At 39.8% G+C, this 20,521-nt stretch overlaps 1 protein-coding gene across 1 annotated transcript in view; it reads right to left on the bottom strand.

Moving 5' to 3' along the window:
- NBEAL1 (neurobeachin like 1) overlaps window positions 1–20,521 on the bottom strand; it is a 103,053-nt gene that overhangs the window by 53,187 nt on the left and 29,345 nt on the right. Inside the window, exons 9-16 of the mRNA XM_063317976.1 lie at window positions 19,978–20,284; window positions 17,803–17,909; window positions 10,089–10,172; window positions 8,581–8,679; window positions 7,241–7,821; window positions 5,508–5,640; window positions 4,177–4,296; window positions 240–543 (exon numbers count right to left, since the gene is read on the bottom strand). Coding sequence (XP_063174046.1) covers window positions 240–543; window positions 4,177–4,296; window positions 5,508–5,640; window positions 7,241–7,821; window positions 8,581–8,679; window positions 10,089–10,172; window positions 17,803–17,909; window positions 19,978–20,284 — 1,735 coding nt within the window. The remainder of the gene's footprint in view (window positions 1–239; window positions 544–4,176; window positions 4,297–5,507; window positions 5,641–7,240; window positions 7,822–8,580; window positions 8,680–10,088; window positions 10,173–17,802; window positions 17,910–19,977; window positions 20,285–20,521) is intronic.

The raw sequence follows: 20,521 nt of genomic DNA on the forward strand, positions 1-20,521 counted from the left end.
GAAGGAAGGAAGGAAGGAAGGAAGGAAGGAAGGAAGGAAGGAAGGAAGGAAGGAAGGAAGGAAGGAAGGAAGGAAGGAAGGAAGGAAGGAAGGAAGGAAGGAAAGACAGACTATATACAAAACAGTTATGAAAAGCAACAGTCAGATCAGAGAAGCAAAGAGATAAAATTATTTCATACCAAAATGAATTTTTGAGACAGAACAGCAGGGAAAAATAAACTGCTACTGAAAATGCTCACCTGCCAAATACAAAGTTTTCACATGAGATGGCTGTAAGACTTCATGGAATATAATAACAGAGCCAAGCTGGCCTTCCAGAGAAGTTGGGCAGCCCCACTCGCTGTCTTGAGTGCCCGCTGAGATCAGCTTGGTGATGAGTTCTGGCTTCCCCAGCAGGCCGCTCCAGCTGCCTGGACCAAGGATCCCCCCAAGTGAGGTCCGAGAGGGTATAACTGGGGATGAAAAAGGCGGGTCTGGGATTTGCGACGGAGGAGGAAGAGTTGTTCTCTGGCCAGCTGAACCAATGCAGCAAGAAGTAAAAGGCTGGAGAATTTTTCCCCCGGTGAGAAAAAAAAAAGATGAACAATTTAAATAAGACTGGATGCATTCAAATTGAAAGTGGCAAATATAATCTAGAGAAAGAGTTTAAAAGAAGACAAAGTATGTGTGCACCCAGAGCCTTTTTGCCTCACTGGCAGAAGGGCTGTTTGTATAAGAACACTTATGTACAGTGTGGGCAACAGGGTTTCAGGCACCCAAAAAATGACTTTAGGGGCCACAACATGCCTGCCCCTGATAGGGTGACAGCTGTATTTATAGGGTGTTTCTTTAAATTATTTTGAAATGTCTTGGGGCAATATTCAGGTTGCTTTCAAGTATGCTGAGACTTAGTAACATCTGGCACTCTTTTGGAAATTAATTTTCCCCTAATTTCATGCTATGTAAGATACCTTCTCTCTCCATTTTTCTCATAAACATGCTCATTCACTGTAAAGTCATCACCTTTTATCCTTTTAAGGACCCTACTGACATAAAGGAAACACTGTACTGGAGTGGAATTCATTATACTTATAGACACATTGTCCCAGTGCTGTCTACAAAACATTAGTATGACATATTTCACTTCAGTCCAGAGCAGCTGTTTGATCACATGTGTTTTCTTCTGGCAGTGTTTAAAAACAGCTGTTTTGGTTGCCAGCTTCATTCCTGCCATATTACCTCACAGAATTACGCTGCTAAATATAAAGTTTGGGTGATTTTATTTGGAAAATAAGAATGTTCTTGTTTGTTTCTTATTAATATGGAAATAAGTCACACAAGAAGGGAAGAACCAATCATGGGGATAAATATTCCCCAACATAAACATGAGTTGAGTGACCCCAAATAAATGTCTATCAAGAATTCTAGAGAAAACTTTAAGATATCTGTCTCAGTGCCTAGCAGAAATGTTTGAGAAGGTTACTGCTAATTTGAAAATGTATAAATTGATCAAGAATTTTAAAAAGAAGAAAAGTGTTTTCCTGTTGTCCCAAGCTATTACCCAACATTGAAATAACTGCTTATTTACCCTCTTCAAGCTAGACCTAAAAAGTAGGCTGAACCCTACCACAAGATAGAGTGAAGTCCTATCAGGCACCTCAAACAGAATTGCAGGCGCCATAAAAAGGTCTTCCTTGTATTAGCCTGATGCCTTTTGATGCTGTCCTCTTACCACAGATGAAGTCAGAATCAAATGCCTACATGGGGCTTTTGTATACAAAAATGGCAGGAAGCACCATCTTGTTTTTCACATAGGAAAGTAAAATATATTGGGCCGCTATGATTACATATCTACATGTTATAGAGGTACTTTAGGTGGTATAGAGGGACAACAACAATTTGTTAGTATTGTAATACTAGCCATCTTTTAAGTATGTTTATGAACTCAAAAACTCTTGGTAACCCACAGCCTATCTTCGTATTCCCTTCCATGAACATTACTTCCCTGCTTGGTGCTACTTTACCCAGCTCAGCAGAGCAAATGATTCAGTATTCAGCACAGCTATAAAAGGCTCATTTGGAATCTGATTTTCTGGCTACATTTAAGAGATTATATTGTACTTAGTTTTTCCCTTGAAATGTTCATAGCTATACACTCTAAATTATTACTGCGCTCAGGAGTGCTCAGTTTCAGGGGGCAGCTGACACTATCAGCAGAATCAGGTGACAATCATATTTATATACTTTAGCATTTCAGACAAAATGCTAGCTGAGCTGGTTTACACACTGAACACCATCCTATGATTTGATGGCCTTTATTTATTTATTTATTAAATTTGTCCCTGCCTATCCCCTCCCACTTGGGGACTCTGGGCAGTTTACAATAAAATAATCAATTAAAACAGCAAATATACAAATAAATACAATATATAAATATATCGTTACTCCTAATATATAAATATAAAAATAAGAGTAAAAATAAGAATATGAATAAAATCCAAGTGGCAAAAGACTCCAATAGTCCATATGTGGGAGGAGTGTTCTAAGATACCAGCCATCCCCGTGTGGAGCTACTCCCCTCTCCACCCCAAACGAGGTGGCAGAGCCAGGTCTTCAGGCTCCTCCGGAAGGCCAGGAGTGATGGCTAACCTCACCTCCGGGAGCAGCATGCTTCACAGGGTGGGAGCTACTGCAAAGAAGGCCCACTTCCTAGACCCCACCAAACGAAGTTCTCTCACAGATGGGGTCCATAACATGCCCTCTCTGCATGAACAGGTGGGACGGGCTGATGTAATGGGGAAGAGGTGGTCCCTAAGGTAACCTGGTCCCTTGCCATGTAGGGCTTTAACAGAGAAAACTACAACTAAGTCAAAGGGATATCCTTAAGAAAAAGTTCTACCCCCAGATTCTTCAAATTAGTAAATGTGCATCAGATCCATATCACAGATGTAAATGCAGGTGACATCTCTTTGTCAAATGAACTACTGTGAAATGCAGTTTATTATATCCCAGCCCAGGTGCCAAATGATAATATCAATAAAACAGAATCAGTAAAAACTGCATGTTATAAATGAAACCACCAAGCAACAGCTAGAGAAGAAGCCAAATCAGATACAATGCCTCTATATACCCAGGGTGATAACAAGTTTTCCTATAGAGAATGCTGTTTAAGTAAAGCTGCCTTGGCCAATGGGTTCATGGTTCATGGTTTCTGTTGCCATGTGTCATATCTCAGATGATAAAGGAGATGAAAGTATAGTTCCTGCCAAGAATATTCACATGCAGAAAGAACTCCACTGGAAAAAGATAAACACATTCAGTTTACCTTTGAATGAGAACTTACTTGATTTTGGAGTTTTGAACAATACACTAAAATTTAGTATTTGACACTTAGTGTTCCAAATTTTGCAATACATATTACCAATAAACAAGTATGTTACTGATTTTTTTTTAATCCATTCAATAGGGTCCGATTCTCAGAGACAAGTCCCTGCAGTTTTCTTGGCAAGCCTTATTGGGAGTAGTTTGCCCTTGCCTCCTTCCTAGGGCTGAGTGTGTGTGACTAGCCCAAGGTCACCCAGCTGGCTTTGTGCCTAAGGCGGGACTAGAACTCAGGGTCTCCTGGTTTTTAGCCTGATGACTTAACCACTACACCAAACTGGCTCTGTTATAAGTCTATAAAAAAGAGGCATGTTCATGAATTATTTCATGAAAACATAATACATTTCAGAAAATTGCTTGTAATTGAAAAAATATATATACACCATTGGAAAATCATGCATACATATTTCAATGAAAATTTAAAATGGAAAAAAAAATCTTAACTTTGGCAAACCAAACCTGGCAAATTCATAAGCTTAAGAAACTTAAAAGAAAGTAACATATTGCCTTAGCAAAGACAATGCAGGATCAAAAAGACTAAGATTCTACCTTCACTGAGGTTGGAAATACTGAAGGGCTGGTAACATACACACCGATTTTGTCCCTGTTTCGTACATCCAAACTGGCGATCATCCTGGATTCTCTTTGTAGGCAGTCATCCTACTCTGAGGTGACCATGGCACATATCAAATTAGCTCATTTTTGTTAGCTAGGCAAAGCCTATGCAGCAAATTTAGATTTATGTATACTTGGTTGTGATAATTCAACATGAGCCTTAAGGAAAAGGAGGAATGCAATAACAAAGCAGAGACTTACTTCATTCAGGGCAGGAAATCTAAGTGGTGCTGAGACTTTCTGTTGTCCATTTACATAAATATAGACAAGGCTTTGACCAAAGGGCCTTTTCCCCGGCATGTGAACAATGCATATATTGTGCTGTTGAAAAATTATTTAAGCAAGGAATCATCATCATTTTTATGGAACAGTTACAAGTGTCTAATTGATGTTGTTCTTTTACACCAAGGAACATTTATCCAACCACTCCCAAACTTCACAAAGGAAATTAAATAATCATGATAGTCATTGATTCTCAAATCCCCAGCATGTTGGGGAAGACCCCAGCCACAGTGTTGACAATGAAGATGGAATCTGGGGGGAAGGGGTAAAGTAAAAAAAATTGGCAATGGGAACATTGTTGTTTTGATTGGTAAAAATGGCTAAATTTGAAACCCGGTGGGAGAGAGAATTTAGAGGGTACATAGAACACTCTGTAAAGTTGCAGAGCAGATCCTCAAGGGCAAAACATGGACTGCCCACAGAGTTCCTAATTTTATTCAGAGCTCTGGAACAGATGTAACATTTCCCAAGCTAAAATGATTGGGAAGGAATCCTGTAACTATGCCTTCACTGTCACCCATCTTGCATTCTTGCCCTACACAAATTCCCTTGACCATCTCTTTCCCCAAGCTGCTTACACTGATAACCCTAGGTTTACATGAGGTCATTACAAAGCGTGAGGTCATTATGTGAGGTCATTACAAAGCACCACTGCACATTTCTGATTAAAGCCATGTTCTGCAAAAAAGTTTCCCAGGTTCATTTAGATCAAGATTCAAACCAGTCAGAATAATGATTTATGAATCATGTATTATGATTAATTTAGGTTCGACTTGTGAAAGGTAGGGAAGAGAATGAAAAGGTTGCACATAACAGTTGCATTTGGACCATCATATTTTGGTTTAATAAGCAAAAACACTAATGGAGCATTGTGCCTGTGCATGCAGCCCTTCCCTTCCTGGGCCTGTGACAATTAACCCATTAATTAATTCAATCAGCCCGTTCAATTAATTTTCAGTTAATCAATTTTCTAATATATCCAAATTGGGAAGGTATGATAGTCTGGATGCTAAGGGAAGTTATATTCTTAAATGAAGACCTCCAGTCTTAGTGCAATGCTCCAAGAAGAGAAGAGGGAGGGAAAGGCAAGGCAGGAACAAAGAGGGCAGGAAAAAATACTGTCTGCATTTCAGTTTAGTGAAATAATTTAAACCAAGCTAATACTTTGCCTCTTCAAGCAAATCATAGCACCGACCCATCACTGAATCCCATGCTTATATACAAACAAAACCCAAAACAGCTATTCTTACCCAAAGAGAATCACAGAAGCAATGGTCTGATAGCGTCACAGTAGCATATTCCTTCTTGGTACATACAGCAACTACTAGCATTCCAGAACAGGTAATGAATGCTTCAAATCCCATCCCCCCATCTGTAAAAAAGCTACAGAGAGAAAACAAATTTAAGACATGGAAATGTTGAGAACCGTACACAAGCTATCAATGTATGCATACACACACTTCCTCCAGCCTCATCCTGGATCTTTGGTCCAGTAGATAGACTAATTAATTCACATCAGGAGTGGCACCTTTTTCGAACCTGAGAGTTAGATTTGTGAGCAGGCAAGCGCTCAGGGCCACGTTCCTGTGGACCTGAAGGCAGAACACCAGCAGCACCAGGGGCAAAACATGGGCAGGTATTCACACACAGACTCAGAACCAAATACACAGACTCATCACTCACTTAGCAAAGTAATAATGGAGTTGGCAAGGAAGGAGAGCTCTGAGCATCCTCTCTCACTGCCCTCTGCAGCTCTGCTAACAACTACACACTAACTCACTGGCTCCCATTCCTTGCTAATCACCTCTTAAGGTTTCTGGATGCAGGGAGATTACAGGATTACTGAGGACTGGCAAAAGGATGCAGGCACCCTATAGCCAAATTCAAGCCCAATGGTCAAAAGTTCTTTAAGCCTGACTTAGGAAGGGGGAAATCTTTATCCTCAGATAGTCCCACTTAACAATTGGGGTATCTGTCACAATAATTCACATCACTGATACTATGCTACGTAACAGTTCGTCAGAGATGCTACTGTGCTGCACCCCCCAGCTTATTCTGAAGGTGGCCCCACTGTCTGTTTCCTATAACCTTGTGGCAGGCAAAGTTTTCCTAATTCCATCCTCAGGTGCCATTCTAATTCCCCTTCATGAAGCCGTTTGTTTAAGGCACAGAAACTGAGTGGGATTACAGATTTAAAATATGACGGACCTACTGCAGTAGGTGGCATCCATCTCCAATGCTGCTGTATTAAATTCCAAACATCCTATTATAAACAATATGCTATAGAACATAAATATCTCTTCGGGTAGTTTAATCTGGACAATTTGTAGAAGTACATATATGTGCATATTATCTGTATCTATCTCTTAACATAGTAAGTCTTTATGTATACTGTATTAATTTATGTATTACTTAGATAATATCATCCTGAATTCGACCACTATTTATAGATACAGATTAAAACAACACCATTTCTTCTCCTATCCAATTTTCCTTTATTATTTTTTAATTGGCCAGGCCAATTTTTGATCCCACTTGAATGGTTCTTGGAATTGTCTTTTTCTGTGTATTTCCCCAATGCACTGTTATTCCCATATTTGGTTCTTTTATTTTTTATGAAGCCTTTAATCCACAGTATGGCACAAGTTGTTTTTTAATTAGGTAGCCTTACACACTGAAATTACTATTATTTTTATTATTATTACCTACTGCAACTACTACTATACCTCAAGGGGCTCAGCAAACCAATTAAGAATTCACTGGAAGTTCCTGACTTTGGTAACCACAGAGTGCGCTACTCCTGACATCCTTCGAAGCATGCTAGCTTGCTTTGTTTCAAACAACAATAATATTTGATTAGGACAATGCAGTATAGGATGCAGGCAGAAAATTAGTAAGACCAAAAAGCAACTGCATCCAGACCACCTAGGAAATGCCATTGGTCTTAGGCTTGTTCTCCACCTTTCCATCCTGGAAGCCATACCTGTAGAGTTGCTTCCTCTTGCCACCCTTGCTGCTAGCATCTGGAATCATTTGGTTTTGGTCCAGGCAAAGCCACGCATTGAAAGCAAATGCAGAGCCTGGCCACTTGTGAATAGCCGGCACTGCTATGCCTGCCATGCTATGGGACAAGTCAAAATACTGCAAGGCACTGTCCAAGCCTTGCTTCCGAGCCATCGTAAGAATTGCACGCATCACTGGAACAACGTAAGGGTGAGTCTGCTTTGGGTCTTTAGTCCTCAGCAGCTGAATTAGCCGATGCAGTTCTTCAGAGCTCATTGACAGGCTCCCCAAAGAACCCAAGAGGGCAATCAGGTTCTCAGCACAAGCTCCGTGGAGTTGCAGGTGCTTGCTGAGCGTTTCAATTATACGGATGACCATGTTTGTGTTGACGCAAATTGCACGGCTCTGCCTGTTAATGCAGCAAATCCGCTTCAGCAAATTTGAGATGAAGATCTGGAGATCATGCGACTCCAGCTCTGGAAGCCACTGGATTAGCAGCAACAAAGGCTGGACGTTGCTTATGCCCAACATCCCAACTGATGCATGGTCGCCTTCAATCGCCTTGGTGAAAAGCAAATTAAAGATTATGGCAAGCAATTGACATGTATAGAAACTCTGCTTAAGAGTAACATTTTTAAGACAGAAAGCAACAAGGAATCTTGCGGCCCCTGAAAAATGTGCTGATTTCTCATCGGCAATCATTTTTGTTCAGCTTTGACAGATCTCTGGTATTAGATTGACTAAATCTCCAGTATTAGTCTACCGAAGCTTATGTCATAATGCATTGATAAGCCTTTAAAGTGACACCTTTTAATTTTTGTCTGCTGCAACAAAGTAACCAGAGGTCTGGAGAATGTGGAATATTAATCTGTTAACAAGAACCCCTAGTGAGCAGAACACTTATACAAGCCTATGCACATATACTGCATATGTTCACACTTAAGTACATACTTCCACACATTCATATAAACCATCAAACAAGGAAAAAAACCAAGAACTGGAATTAAATAGGAATTAGGGACGTTTTTATGCAAAGCCAAACTGTTTCTAAGATCAGAAACAAAACCAAGTCCCTGTTTCTATCTTCCGTGTGTTACAAGTTAGCAAAACAAACTAACCATGTCATTTTAATTTATTCCTCTCTGTGTGTATGCAAATTGTGGGTTATATTCCAAGCATCTTGTCAACATGATTTGGAAGTATAAAAACTAAATCTTGTTACCCTTTAAAGAGGCAGAAAATTCTCTGTTGTTTTGACCTCAATAGTTTCGCACAGATAATCTATTTAAAATTATATTCAAAACAAGAATAATATCTCACCATATTCAGAAGTTCTTCAAGTAGTTCTCGTGAAGGCTGACCCATCGATTTTAGAACTTCAAATATATGGGCATAACCAATTCGTTCCTTGAACACTTCCTGAAGAGTAAAATTATCAGTATATGTTAGCAGCAAAGTCAAAGTTTATCTTACCGAATAATAAAGATTTATAAGGATCAATCTAACTCTGCTAATATATACACACAGACTTTATATATCTGCTCCTGCATCTGCATTTTCATAGCTTCATCAGCCTGCTGTAATTTTAAGGGAATTCTATTATTTTAAAAAATCAAAATTCAACCAAGTTGCTTTTACTTAGCAATCAATATAATACCAGATTTTTTTTCCCCCAGTAGTTAGTAACCACAACAACTTTTAGTATGGTCAATAGCCATATATGAATGTAATCTTGACAAATGTTTTCACAGATGAAAAAGACAAATGAGAGAGAAAATGACTAGGCAAGTGTATAGAGTAAAGGAAAATGAGTTTAAAAACCAGATTACAAGAGTAGGGGTACAAAAGAATTCAAATGGCAAAAATATTTACCCATTAAATGAATGTGATTGTGCTTTGCTATATAATCAGCTACTAAGATATTCAAATGCTGATTAAAATTGCTAAAGGGTTGACATGGTCAAGAGATACCCCTAGATAAATACAGTAAAATGGTTCAGATTCTACTTAAGATGTCTCAGGAGTGGAAAGCTGAACTGCAGTAGGAGTTGGGAAAAATTTTGCTAGGCCATTGCTCAAGTCATTGCTGAGTTACCCACTCAGTGGTGGTGGGTGAGGATATTATGTTCTAAGTTTCCCCCACAGATTGGCAAGAGAGGGATGCTTAGGTCTAGAGAGTAAAAAGGGCAGTACAGAGGATATGGGCAATTGATTCAACTTCCTTCAGTGGGCAAGAGCAGAGATGTTCTGCAGAGGAATGCCATTGAATTGATCTTCTAGAACTGAGGATGGCACACTCTATCTAGCCAAAGTGAAGGCTGTGATAGGCAAAAGGTTTCTGAAAGATGGAAGATTGCCAGAAAAGATCTACTGACAAGCAGTTGAAATGTAAATATCCTGTGGCAAAATAAGACAGTAGGGCAAAACACTGAACCACATCACGCTACAGGTGTGGAATGTCCATATATCTGTCACCACATATCTGTCACCACAAAACAAACCAGCCTGACATTTGTATACTATCATGCTAAGATGAAAAGTTATAACCTAGACCTTTCCATGAGGGGCTAGATTTTTTAAAATACTTTTGTACAGAGTATTTTAAAGATTGCCACACCTACAATCCAGTCTAGTCCACTTCATTCTGCTAAATGGTGAGGTCTGCCTGAGTAGCATTGCCTCCCTGTACTGGCATTTGCATGGCTGCACTTTCTGTAATTTGTTTCAGATTCTAATAAGCACCACTGTTAAAGTCCTCATCACTGTCAGCAACTACCGCGAAAGAGGCATCCAAAGACAAGGATTCCAACCACTCCGAGGAAGCTGACCTTGGCGGCTGGAGATCTGTGCATCACTGCTGTGAGGGCTCGAATGGCCGATACTGCCAAACAGTCCAGCTGCCCCTGGAACACCTAAAAGCCAAAAAAGATACCACATATTATACACAGACACACAAAGTCAAATTTAACACTTTGATGGGTGTATCCCACCCTTCTTGCCACAATGATGAAAAATGTTCCTTGGCATGCTTTCCAATCATCACCCCACCAAAAGCATGGATTTTATGACACCACAACCTATAAGCAAGAAGGCATGAGAGAAGGGGAGCCATGTCAGGTAGAAGAAAAGCCTTCACACATACCCATTTAAGACAATCTGACTGATGTCCTTTCCTTCTGATGTCCTTTCCTGTTTTAAATGGACAACCTCAAAAGGATAGTATGGAAAAGAAAAACCTTTGCAGCTTCTTGTCAAGCAAGTGTCTGTCACACATGTTGGTGAGACACAGCTTGGTCTCAGTGGATGCTAAAGTGCATTAAATCTTCAAAATTTGGGGTAGTATTAAATTGTGCATAAATTAATCCCTTACTTCAGTTATATCTTTACCTCACAGCCCTTTCATCACAAGAGATACCACAGTTCTTTCCTCTCAAAAGAACTGTAAGTCTTTTCATTTCTTCATCTTACTGGTAGACAGTTTTGGTTTTTAAAATATTATATATACTTTGCCATTTAAATCAGTTGGTTAATTTGTGAGCCTGAACTATTTCATCGGTAGTGCAACGCATTGGAATAAATATATAAAATGTCAGGGGAATTGACTCTTATGCAATAATTTATTATGTATGGTTGCTGTTACATTTTGAAAGAATTGGAGTTGCATTGTTTATACTGATTTTTAACTATATGCAAACTTCTTATATTAAGACCTCTATATCTTTTTTTAAAGAAGCAAAAACCAGAACTGACACTGTTCAGTTCTTCATAATGTCAAAGGAAACATTAAAAAATAAATCTACCAATTACATCTCTCCTCCCCAGATTCAGTCTGTCCATTGAAATATGAATATTGATCTTTTGGCAACAGAATCAAGATTTCAAATCAAATTCCAGAGATTCCACAAAGTCCCACAGCTTATTACACCCGAGTGCTCAGACAAATGAATGAAAGAGTAGGGGGAGAGAGTCAAGAAAGGAGGGACAGGTAGAAAAAAATAAAAACAAGAATCACCCAGTTGATTGTTTTCAAACTTGAATTCCATTCCTGGACTTCACTTTTCTCAGTTTAAAAAAAAAAGGCATGGAGTAGTATATGAATTAGATACATCATATCTTGAAGCATACTGAAACTTAGACTTAAACTATGGGTTTTGGGTTGACCAAAATAATATTTTGTGTGAATATTGCTTGTGAATAAGTCAAAACTCATCTAGTTCTTTCAGGAAGCACATTCAAAGTAAAGTCCAGGAAACAGTCCATAACCACCTGCCATGGGGCCTTGACATCAACTAAGAACAAAATGGAACTTGCAGGAGATACCTGTTCCTGATTCATTTCTGCCAGTAATTTGTTGGCATGGTCTTTCTCATTCTTGTCTGCCACCTTATTGTTAGCATTTAAAAATAGCTGTTAAAATGGGAGATAAGAATAATGGTAACAAAAGTGTTAGTTAGCTCACCCACAGCCAGTGTAATAAGTTCGTAGCTTTCCTCAACCTCTAGATCAGTGTATTTCAAACTTGGCAACTTTAAGATGTGTGGACCTCAACTTCCAGAATTCCCCAGCCAGCCTGCTGGCTGGGGAATTCTGGGAGTTGAGGTCCACACATCTTAAAGTTGCCAAGTTTGAAATACAATGGTCTAGTTGCATTGGGCAACTAACTCCATCATCCCCAATCAGCATGCAGTGGGAAAGAGGAGGTATAGTTTAACACATCTAGACAGTCCCCAGCTGGGGAAGGCCAATAAATGCCAGGGACATCTCTCCATGGTCAAATTAATAGGGATATGGAAAACATTTCAATCTCAAAGTATTCCAACTTTAAAATGGTCATTTCAAGAGCGCCAAGCTTAAAATGCTATGCTTTGTTTCACGGTCAAAACCCAGTTTGGCTGTTTCAAGCAGTTCTGTTTTGAGTGCTCCAAAGGTTTCAAGTATTGTGATTGGGTTGCAGTTGTGCAGATTGGATTGCTTTTTTCAAATTGTTTCTAGCCTAACCAGTACAGCAGCAAGGACCAGTTGTGTCCCTGCTATTGTTGGTTGAGACTGGATGGGGTGATGTGACAAGGAAGCATTGAGAAGAAAACAGCAGTCATGTTATCGCCAACCAGAAGATTATTCACAGTTGCATGCCTGCCAGCCTATCTGGAAAATTACTTATTTGAAGAAAAATGAAGGGAGATCTGTTGCAATTCAGAGTTCATGAAGGTGGCGGTTTCTTTATGTATTATGCTAAGCTTTACTTTATAGACAGATAAAACAAAGCTCTGTCCATGCATTGCGCTTCATGCACCTATTACTAATGCAAGCAAAGCTGTATAAATATAGACTACTAGCTCACTGTTGGTTTCACTGATTTTTTGAGTTTTTTTGGGGGAAGTGGGTATGCATTCAGTGCATGCTTTTGTGTCTCATTTATGTTGATCTTCAGAGTATATTTACAGATGAGATGATCTGAGATAACAGGACACAAGCACAGGCTCAAGCTGCACAAATACATAAAAGCTCAACAAACCCACACAGAGTATTTTCAAAAAGCTTGTTTTGGGGAGATAGTTGGTAGTGGCCCTCTGTTTTTTTGATGCTGAGATATCAGGACGTATTTATAAATGCAAAAATTCTATACTGTTACCATTTCAATTGTATTTAAATGCTGGTATTCTTTGCAGGACATGCATGATAAATCAGCAGCTGCCCCTCTCACTTTTTTCAGCCACTTCACTTTTTTTTTTAATTTGCAAGAAAAAAATCAGTAAAGAGCAACACAGCTGCTGGGGGAGAGGAGGTTGCTGAGTTAATGATACTTTGCCTGATAGAGAGGCTATGAACTAAAGGCACAACAAATCTGTTGATTGAATTTGCCTGCCTGGCTGACTTTTTTACCTTAAGGAGAGATTAGTTGCTACCTGAAAGAATGTTAGTGAGATTAGCTCAGCATTTTTTTTAAATAAGTAAAAGACATCTTTGTTGAAGTAAAAACCCTAAATCGGTCCAGTACTTTTATGGCTCCTGGATGGAAAACCATGGAGCAGAAAGTTTGTTCCAAGTTCCTACTGTCCCCATGGTTAGAATATTTAAATCTTTTCTGGTTTTCTTCTGTCAGAACTCAGACAACTTGAAATGTTTCAAAGTGCATCTGTTTTAATACAAGCTTAAAACAAACCATAACTTACATTTTTGCACACCCCTACAAATTAACAGAACACTTACAGCCAGTACGGTAAGAGTTTTCTTTCCACAAAGAAAATAGATGTAGGATTGTTGTTCCTTTCTAAATGAGCTCAGAGCAGAATGAAATGTGGAGATGAAAATCCTAAAGGGTCTGTTGAGGTAGAAAAGAAAACTGCCAAAATCTGGCATTCCTTATCTCCTCTCCCCTGTTCCTCTAAACAATATTAATAATGAACTTGCAAATAAGTCCTGTATTAGAATTCAGTAGGTCAACTGAAAATATGTCATGTTTTCAGCAAAGTTAGAAAATGGGGAGTAGAATGGTTTTCTCCAATATCTTCCCTTTTTGACACCTTATTTCCATGCCCCTAGTGATCTCAACCATAATTAAGGTTTACAGCTGCACTGTCCACAGTTAATACATACTTAGACTTTCCTTCTAATGAGAAATTGCAATTCCATGTTACTTCTTAATTTCATAACCTAGTTAAGGGAAGACATTAGGGAAGTACTAACCATAGTTGGGGCTGAGAAGGAATGGGATGCTGGGTTATTTTGCCGCAAAACCACCAAGCTTTGGAAAGATGGCCTGCATGATTTTGATGGTCTGCTTACACTCCCTTGAATGACTGAGTAACTAGGAGCATTGCCATGAGCCAGGTTTGGACAGATGTAATCAACAGGCACCACACACAAAAGCCTGGTGCCATGCACTTCGTAGCAAAGATCAACTTTATTTGTTACCATTTATATCATGCCTTTCTTCCAGGATGGAACTCAAGAAGAGATAAATGTGGTTTCTTAAGGATCTCTCAACTGAAATTGACCAGACCTTGATCTGCTTAGGATCAAATAAGTCCATGCAACATGGGTATGAAACTTGACTAACCAATAGTTGTTCACCCCATTCCCATATACATGTGCAAAAAAACACATTATCTAACAAAGTTTTTGAAGGAAAAACCAAAACCACAAAAAGTTTGGTTAGCTATATTAGTTTGAACTAGTTCATAAACACTGCAAAAGAATGCAATCATTAATAAAGTGCTGAAATAAATTATGGATTTTATTTCATGAGGGATGATGGATTGCACATCAGGATTGATTATATTCTGAAAGCAAATGGAAATAATTAAATATTTTCACACAAAAGAAAACTGAGTCCAGCTTTATTCATGTCTGCACAGAACTTAGTCCTACTGAGTGAGAACAGTATTAAAATGACAAAGAGCTGAAGTTCCTAATTTATTAGAAGGCCTGAACAGCAACTTCAACTCTTCCACTTAATAAGATCCTTTGGAATTTAAGATCAACAAATATAATGCTCCCCTACAAATGATTAAAGCCTGATCATCATGGGGTGAAAATTTGGTCCCAACTCCCTGAAAGGACCCTGGGAGGCCACAAAAATGATGCCACCTAGTCTGTACTAAGCAGAATCAGATATGGTACTTGATCATCAATTTCGCACATAGCGTGGTAGGGGGAACAACAAATTAACAGTCCCTTGATACAAGCCATTTCTCCCTCCTTGTGTCAGCCATTTGCATGTGTTTGAATGTGCTTCTCCAGTATTTGTCCATAACTCCATAAAGCAGCTGCATCTTTTCCTGGGATTGCACAGCTGCCTTTCATGTAGTATGATTCTGAGAAAAGATGCACTTCATTTAAGGAACTACCTTCAGAGTGATGAGGGTACCCAGAGCACTTAAAAGTATCCTCTTGATATCTGAAATACTTCATAACCCTAGTATCCATGACTCTCCTCAAATTCTAAGAGCTTTGCATGGTCTTCATTGTCTGGCAGTGCCTCTCCAAGTTTTCAGATAGGAAATCCTGCTACTCTTCTCCTTCCTTCTTCTCTACAGAAGTTATCCCATATCACTGTTAGCCATGTTTTGTCCAGCCAGATGACTTCTGGATGAACTAGGCTTCAACCTATATACAGTCAGGACCAGAAATATTGGAGCATGGATAACTGTTTTGGCATTTGGCCTCTGTACACCACCACATTGAAGTTGAAAGGAAACACACCCAGATGGGAGTGAAGTCTGGACTTTCAGCTGTAATGCAAGGGGTTTGACCAAAGTGGGGCACTAACCATTCAAGAAGTACAGCCAGTGGCATGCACACACACCCATCGTTGGTGGCTCATAAGTAATGGAACGAATGGCTGACAAGCAGCTGCATGGTCAGGTGTGGCCTGTTCCCTGAGTACCCCATGACCAATCAAGCCGATAAAAGGCCTGGAGGTGGTTCTGACCTCAACATGGGGTCCAAAGAGATGTCCATGCAAGTGAAGGAGGCCATCATTAGGCTGAGAAAACAAAATAAACCCATCAGAGAGAGAGCAAAAACATTGGGAGTGGCCAATACAACAGTTTGGAACATCCTGAAAAAGAAGGAATTAACTGGCAAGCTCAGCAACAGCAAAAGGCCTGGAAGACCACGGAAGACAACTAAAGTGGATGACTGCAGAATTCTGCTCATGGTGAAGAGGAACCTTTTCACAACATCTAGCCAGGTCAAAAACACTCTTGGGGAGGTAGGCAAGTCATTGTCAACATCTACAGTCAAGAGATGGCTTTATGAAAATGTAAATACAGAGGCTTCACAACAAGGTGCAAACCCCTGGTAACGCTCAAGAACAGAAAAGCCAGATTAGGCTTTGCCAGCAAACACCTAAAAAAGCCTGTCCAGTTCTGGAAGAAGATTCTTTGGACTGATGACACCAAGATTAACTTGCACCAGAATGATGGGAAGAGAAAAGTATGGAGAAGGAAAGGAACAGCTCACGATCCAAAGCATACCACATCATCTGCCAAACATGGTGGAGGCAGTGTTATGGCATGGGCATGTATGGCTGCCAATGGAACCAGGTCACTGGTGTGTATTGATGACCTGACTGCTGATAAAAGCAGCAGGATGAATTCTGAAGTGTATATAGGGCTATACTTTCTGCTCAGATTCAGCCAAATGCTGCCAAATTGACAGGACACCGCTTCATACTGCAGATGGATAATGACCCAAAACATACAGCAAAAGCTACCCAAGAATTTCTCAAGGCAAAGAAGTGGGATGTTCTTCAATGGCCAAGTCAGTCACCTGTTCTCAACCCAACAGAGCATGCTTTTCACTTACTGAAGACCAGACTGAAGGCAGAAAGACCCACAAACAAGCAGCGGCTGAAGTCAGCTGCAGTAAAGGCCTGGCAAAGCATCTCGAGGGAGGAAACTCAGCATCTGGTCATGTCCAAGGGTTCCAGACTTCAGGCAGTCATTGACTGCAAAGGATTTTCATCCAGGTATTAAAGGCGATCCTTATGTTTGTAAAGATGTTGGTTTCTTCCATTACTTATGAGCCACCAACGATGGGTGTGTGTGCATGCCACTGGCTGTACTTCCTGAATGGTTAGTGCCCCACTTTGGTCAAACCCCTTGCATTACAGCTGAAAGTCCTGACCTGGCTCCCATCTGGGTGTGTTTCCTTTCAACTGCAATGTGGTGGTGTATAGAGGCCAAATGCCAAAACAGTCATCCTTGCTCCCATATTTCTGGTCCTGACTGTAATTCCCACAACTGAAGTCCCATTACAGGAGGGAATTAGTTAGTGGAATTCTGAATTCTGTTATATATGCATCAGCATTAACATATTTAATGATAATCAGGCTTATTTTAATAAGGGGCTGGAAATCTTGGAAACCAGGCTTGCACATTCAAGCTTACAGAGGAACCCTACTTTGTTTTAACTAACTTATGAAACACTGCAAAATGCAAGACTACCTTTGCAGGTCTAGGCATTTTTCTTTAGAAATAAGTCCCATTGAGTTAAATCAGACTTACTCCCACGGTAACTATATACAAGAACACAAGATAAAAGATGTCAGACTGAGAAGAAAAGAGAGGGACAGCACAGCACACACCATGAATAGCAGACAGAAGACATTCAAAGCCTTCAGTTACAAAAAAAGGTAGCAATTGCAGTGCAGTTCTAAGGCTGCCTCAATTCATGTAGCGCTGCAGATAAATAAAAAGGATATATATGGAAGGAATCCTTTGTGAGAAGGGTTTATTATTCAAACTCTGCTCTGGTACTGGTACTATAAGGACAAGATACTACTCTGCAGAATAGTTCAAAACTGGATCACCTAAAAGTAAGCTAGATTCACTCCTTGAACTACATTTAGTGAAGAATCAGATTTTCCTCTAGAACTGGCTGGCTGGCTGGGGAATTCTGGGAGTTGAAGTCCACACATCTTAAAGTTGCCAGGGTGGAAAAACACTGTTCTAAAATATAATTAAAATGGTTAAGACTGTTATTAAATACACATCCAAGAGAATATGAATAATTTTCATACGATCTTTTCTTTACCTTGCAATTCTGCAGCAGTCGAATAAGATGCTCAAAGCAGTTACTATTAAGGAAAATGGCTTGCAGAACAGGCCGATCTGTGCAGTCCAACATAGCAGTGATTGTATCTTAAAAAGAGAAAAATTAAAAATCAAAGAGGAAAGGATAATATCTTAAAACAATTACAGTTTTAGCCTTTTGATGGAAAGCCATCTCCGCCCCCCCCCCCAAAAAGGAATATAAGTGATTTGTTAAATAAAATGCAGGAATTAGTTTTTTACTGTTAAAATTATGGTATGCCACTGTTTAGAAAAAAATCCTAATGAATCAGAGAGACATATCTTATTTTCATCTCTTATGCTGGACAACCAGATGCCTCAAAGAAGCCTACAAATTGGGACATAAAGGCAATAGCTAATTCTGTGGGAGTAATATTTCATATGTACATTTGTGAGTATGTGCACATGAATGTAAGCAATGAATATGCAACTCTTCCTACCACCAATATGGAACAGTACTTTTAAAGCAGGTTTACTAACAAAGTAAGTTAACAAAATTGATATACGTGATTCACGACAGCATACACAGCCAAACAACATTCATTCATTCATTCATTCATTCATTCATTCAATTTATCCCTGCCCATCTCCTCCCAAACATGCCTCTTTTAAAAACATCAATCTATTTTTTTATTACTATTTAGCAGGAGAAGTAGTGTGGTGTCAGACTGGTCACAAGGAAAGCCAACTCCAAATCCCCACCTGATTAGGGTTATCAAAACCGAGCTGCAAAGGATTTTTTTTCTTCAGTTTCCTATATCGTTCTGCTATTATCTAGTAGTCCTACAGATTTTGTAGCCTAGAAATGACAGCCCTACACTCAACACTGGGTGATTCTGGACATGACATTTTCTCTCACCTCAAAGTATCACACACATGCAGTGAAATCCTTACGTATGTTGTACATTTTTCAGATAAGGAGTAGGCCAGAAATCTAAATAACAATATGGATGTCAGAAACTTGCATCTCTCTCCTTTGAGACCTTTGCAACTCTGCTGTCAGAGTAGACAGCAGAACCGAACTAAAGCTTATTAGGGACAGGATCAGAAGTAGCAGGAAAATCTTAAGTATCTGGAATTCCTCATTACCTGTCTTAATGCTCCAACAATGACAGATCGAATGCAATTTCTGGCCAATACAAATAGAAGAAAAGCCAGAGAGGTGGAGTAGAAGGACACTCATCCTCCTGAACTTTATCCTGCAAATCATGCCAAGGAAAAGAAAAGAACCACCAACTGAAGCTGCCTTCTCAACACCAATGCTTTAAAGACGTGAAGGAATACAATTCCTTGAAATCCCTCAACCGGCCTGTAAAATAATTGTTGCAGGCCTGTGTGGAAGAACACAGGTTATCTTTCTTCCTAGAGAACATGTGTTCTACTTGCCTGCTTCTGAGTGAACTGGACAAAGAATGTGGAATATTTAGCTGACTACTATTCTTGCAATTTGGTTCTAGTAAGCCACTCTAGGGATATTTAGGCAGCACTGAAATTATTTAAACAGAGAGAAATTACACTCATTCCTCAGTCAGGTGCACTAGCTGAAGCTCGTGCTTGCTGCATTGGCATGCAATGGTCAGTCAGCCCTGCAGAGAGTCCTAACTTCCCATGACTACAACATAGCACTTGGTTCCTCTCACTAGTGACGTTCTCTTAACAAACCTGGAACAATGCATCTGATGTGTCACTTAAAACCAGACTCTGGATTGATATAATCCTGGCTTCTAATTCCTGCCCAGGCAACACAATTCAAAAAAAGGTTTCTGCTCTGTTTAATTGATTACCTAGTAAAAAAAAAAAAAAGAGGGAGAGAGAGAGAGAGAGAGAGAGAGAGCTGTGTGCAGAGGTCTACATGCCCTTGCAGAAGGCATGCCCCTGAAAGTCAGGGAAATAACTTACTATACTGATTACTGAAGAACTGTCACTTTATTGTAGTTGTGGACATTTCAGCTGCTAAAGGTTGCTTGTGGTTTTATGTTTCGAACTGATCCTTATTCCGAAGCAGTTTTATTTCAAAAGTGGTCCCCTTGCACAAACCACACGGAGAGGATGAAACGGTCAGGGCCCGTTCCCTACTGGCATGTGGTCCCAGCATCTCACCCTGCCTTTCTCCTCCCCAAAGGATCCTGTTACTCACTCAGCATTTGAATCTGCAGTGCAATGAATCTACTTTCCCACTGATGAGACCTTCTTGAGTTGGGCAAAGCTGCATGGTCCCAGTTGAGCAGCTTGAAGTAGTTCTCCAGTATGGTACTAGTTTCCACTTGCCGCTGGTCCGAACTACTAGCGAGAAGGATGTGCACCACTTCCGTCAGGCACTTCAGCGTCAGCTCAGCCTTCCTGCTCACTTCATCTGGGTCTCTGTTATCCCACATGTCACAATCTGCCAGGACGCGCATCAAGACTTCCATGGTGGCAGGAGAGATGGCTTGAAGAGCATTTCTCTAAAGTTAGTAATAAAACTTCTTCACCATCAAAATACTCAGTCAGGAACAATTCCTCTTTAAAAACTAGAAACAGGCACATGAAACAAGATGGAAATCATGTGACTTGGACAAAATCAACAAATTCATCCTGTGGTTGGATCCTGAAGCGCTCTTTCCTCTGACAGAGGAATCACATAAGAACTTACTGAAGATGAGTTCCACACTTCACCCTAGCCATCAAACAAGTTTTTGCGG

This window comes from Candoia aspera, chromosome 1, assembly GCF_035149785.1.
Source record: "Candoia aspera isolate rCanAsp1 chromosome 1, rCanAsp1.hap2, whole genome shotgun sequence".
Taxonomy (NCBI): Eukaryota; Metazoa; Chordata; class Lepidosauria; order Squamata; family Boidae; genus Candoia; species Candoia aspera.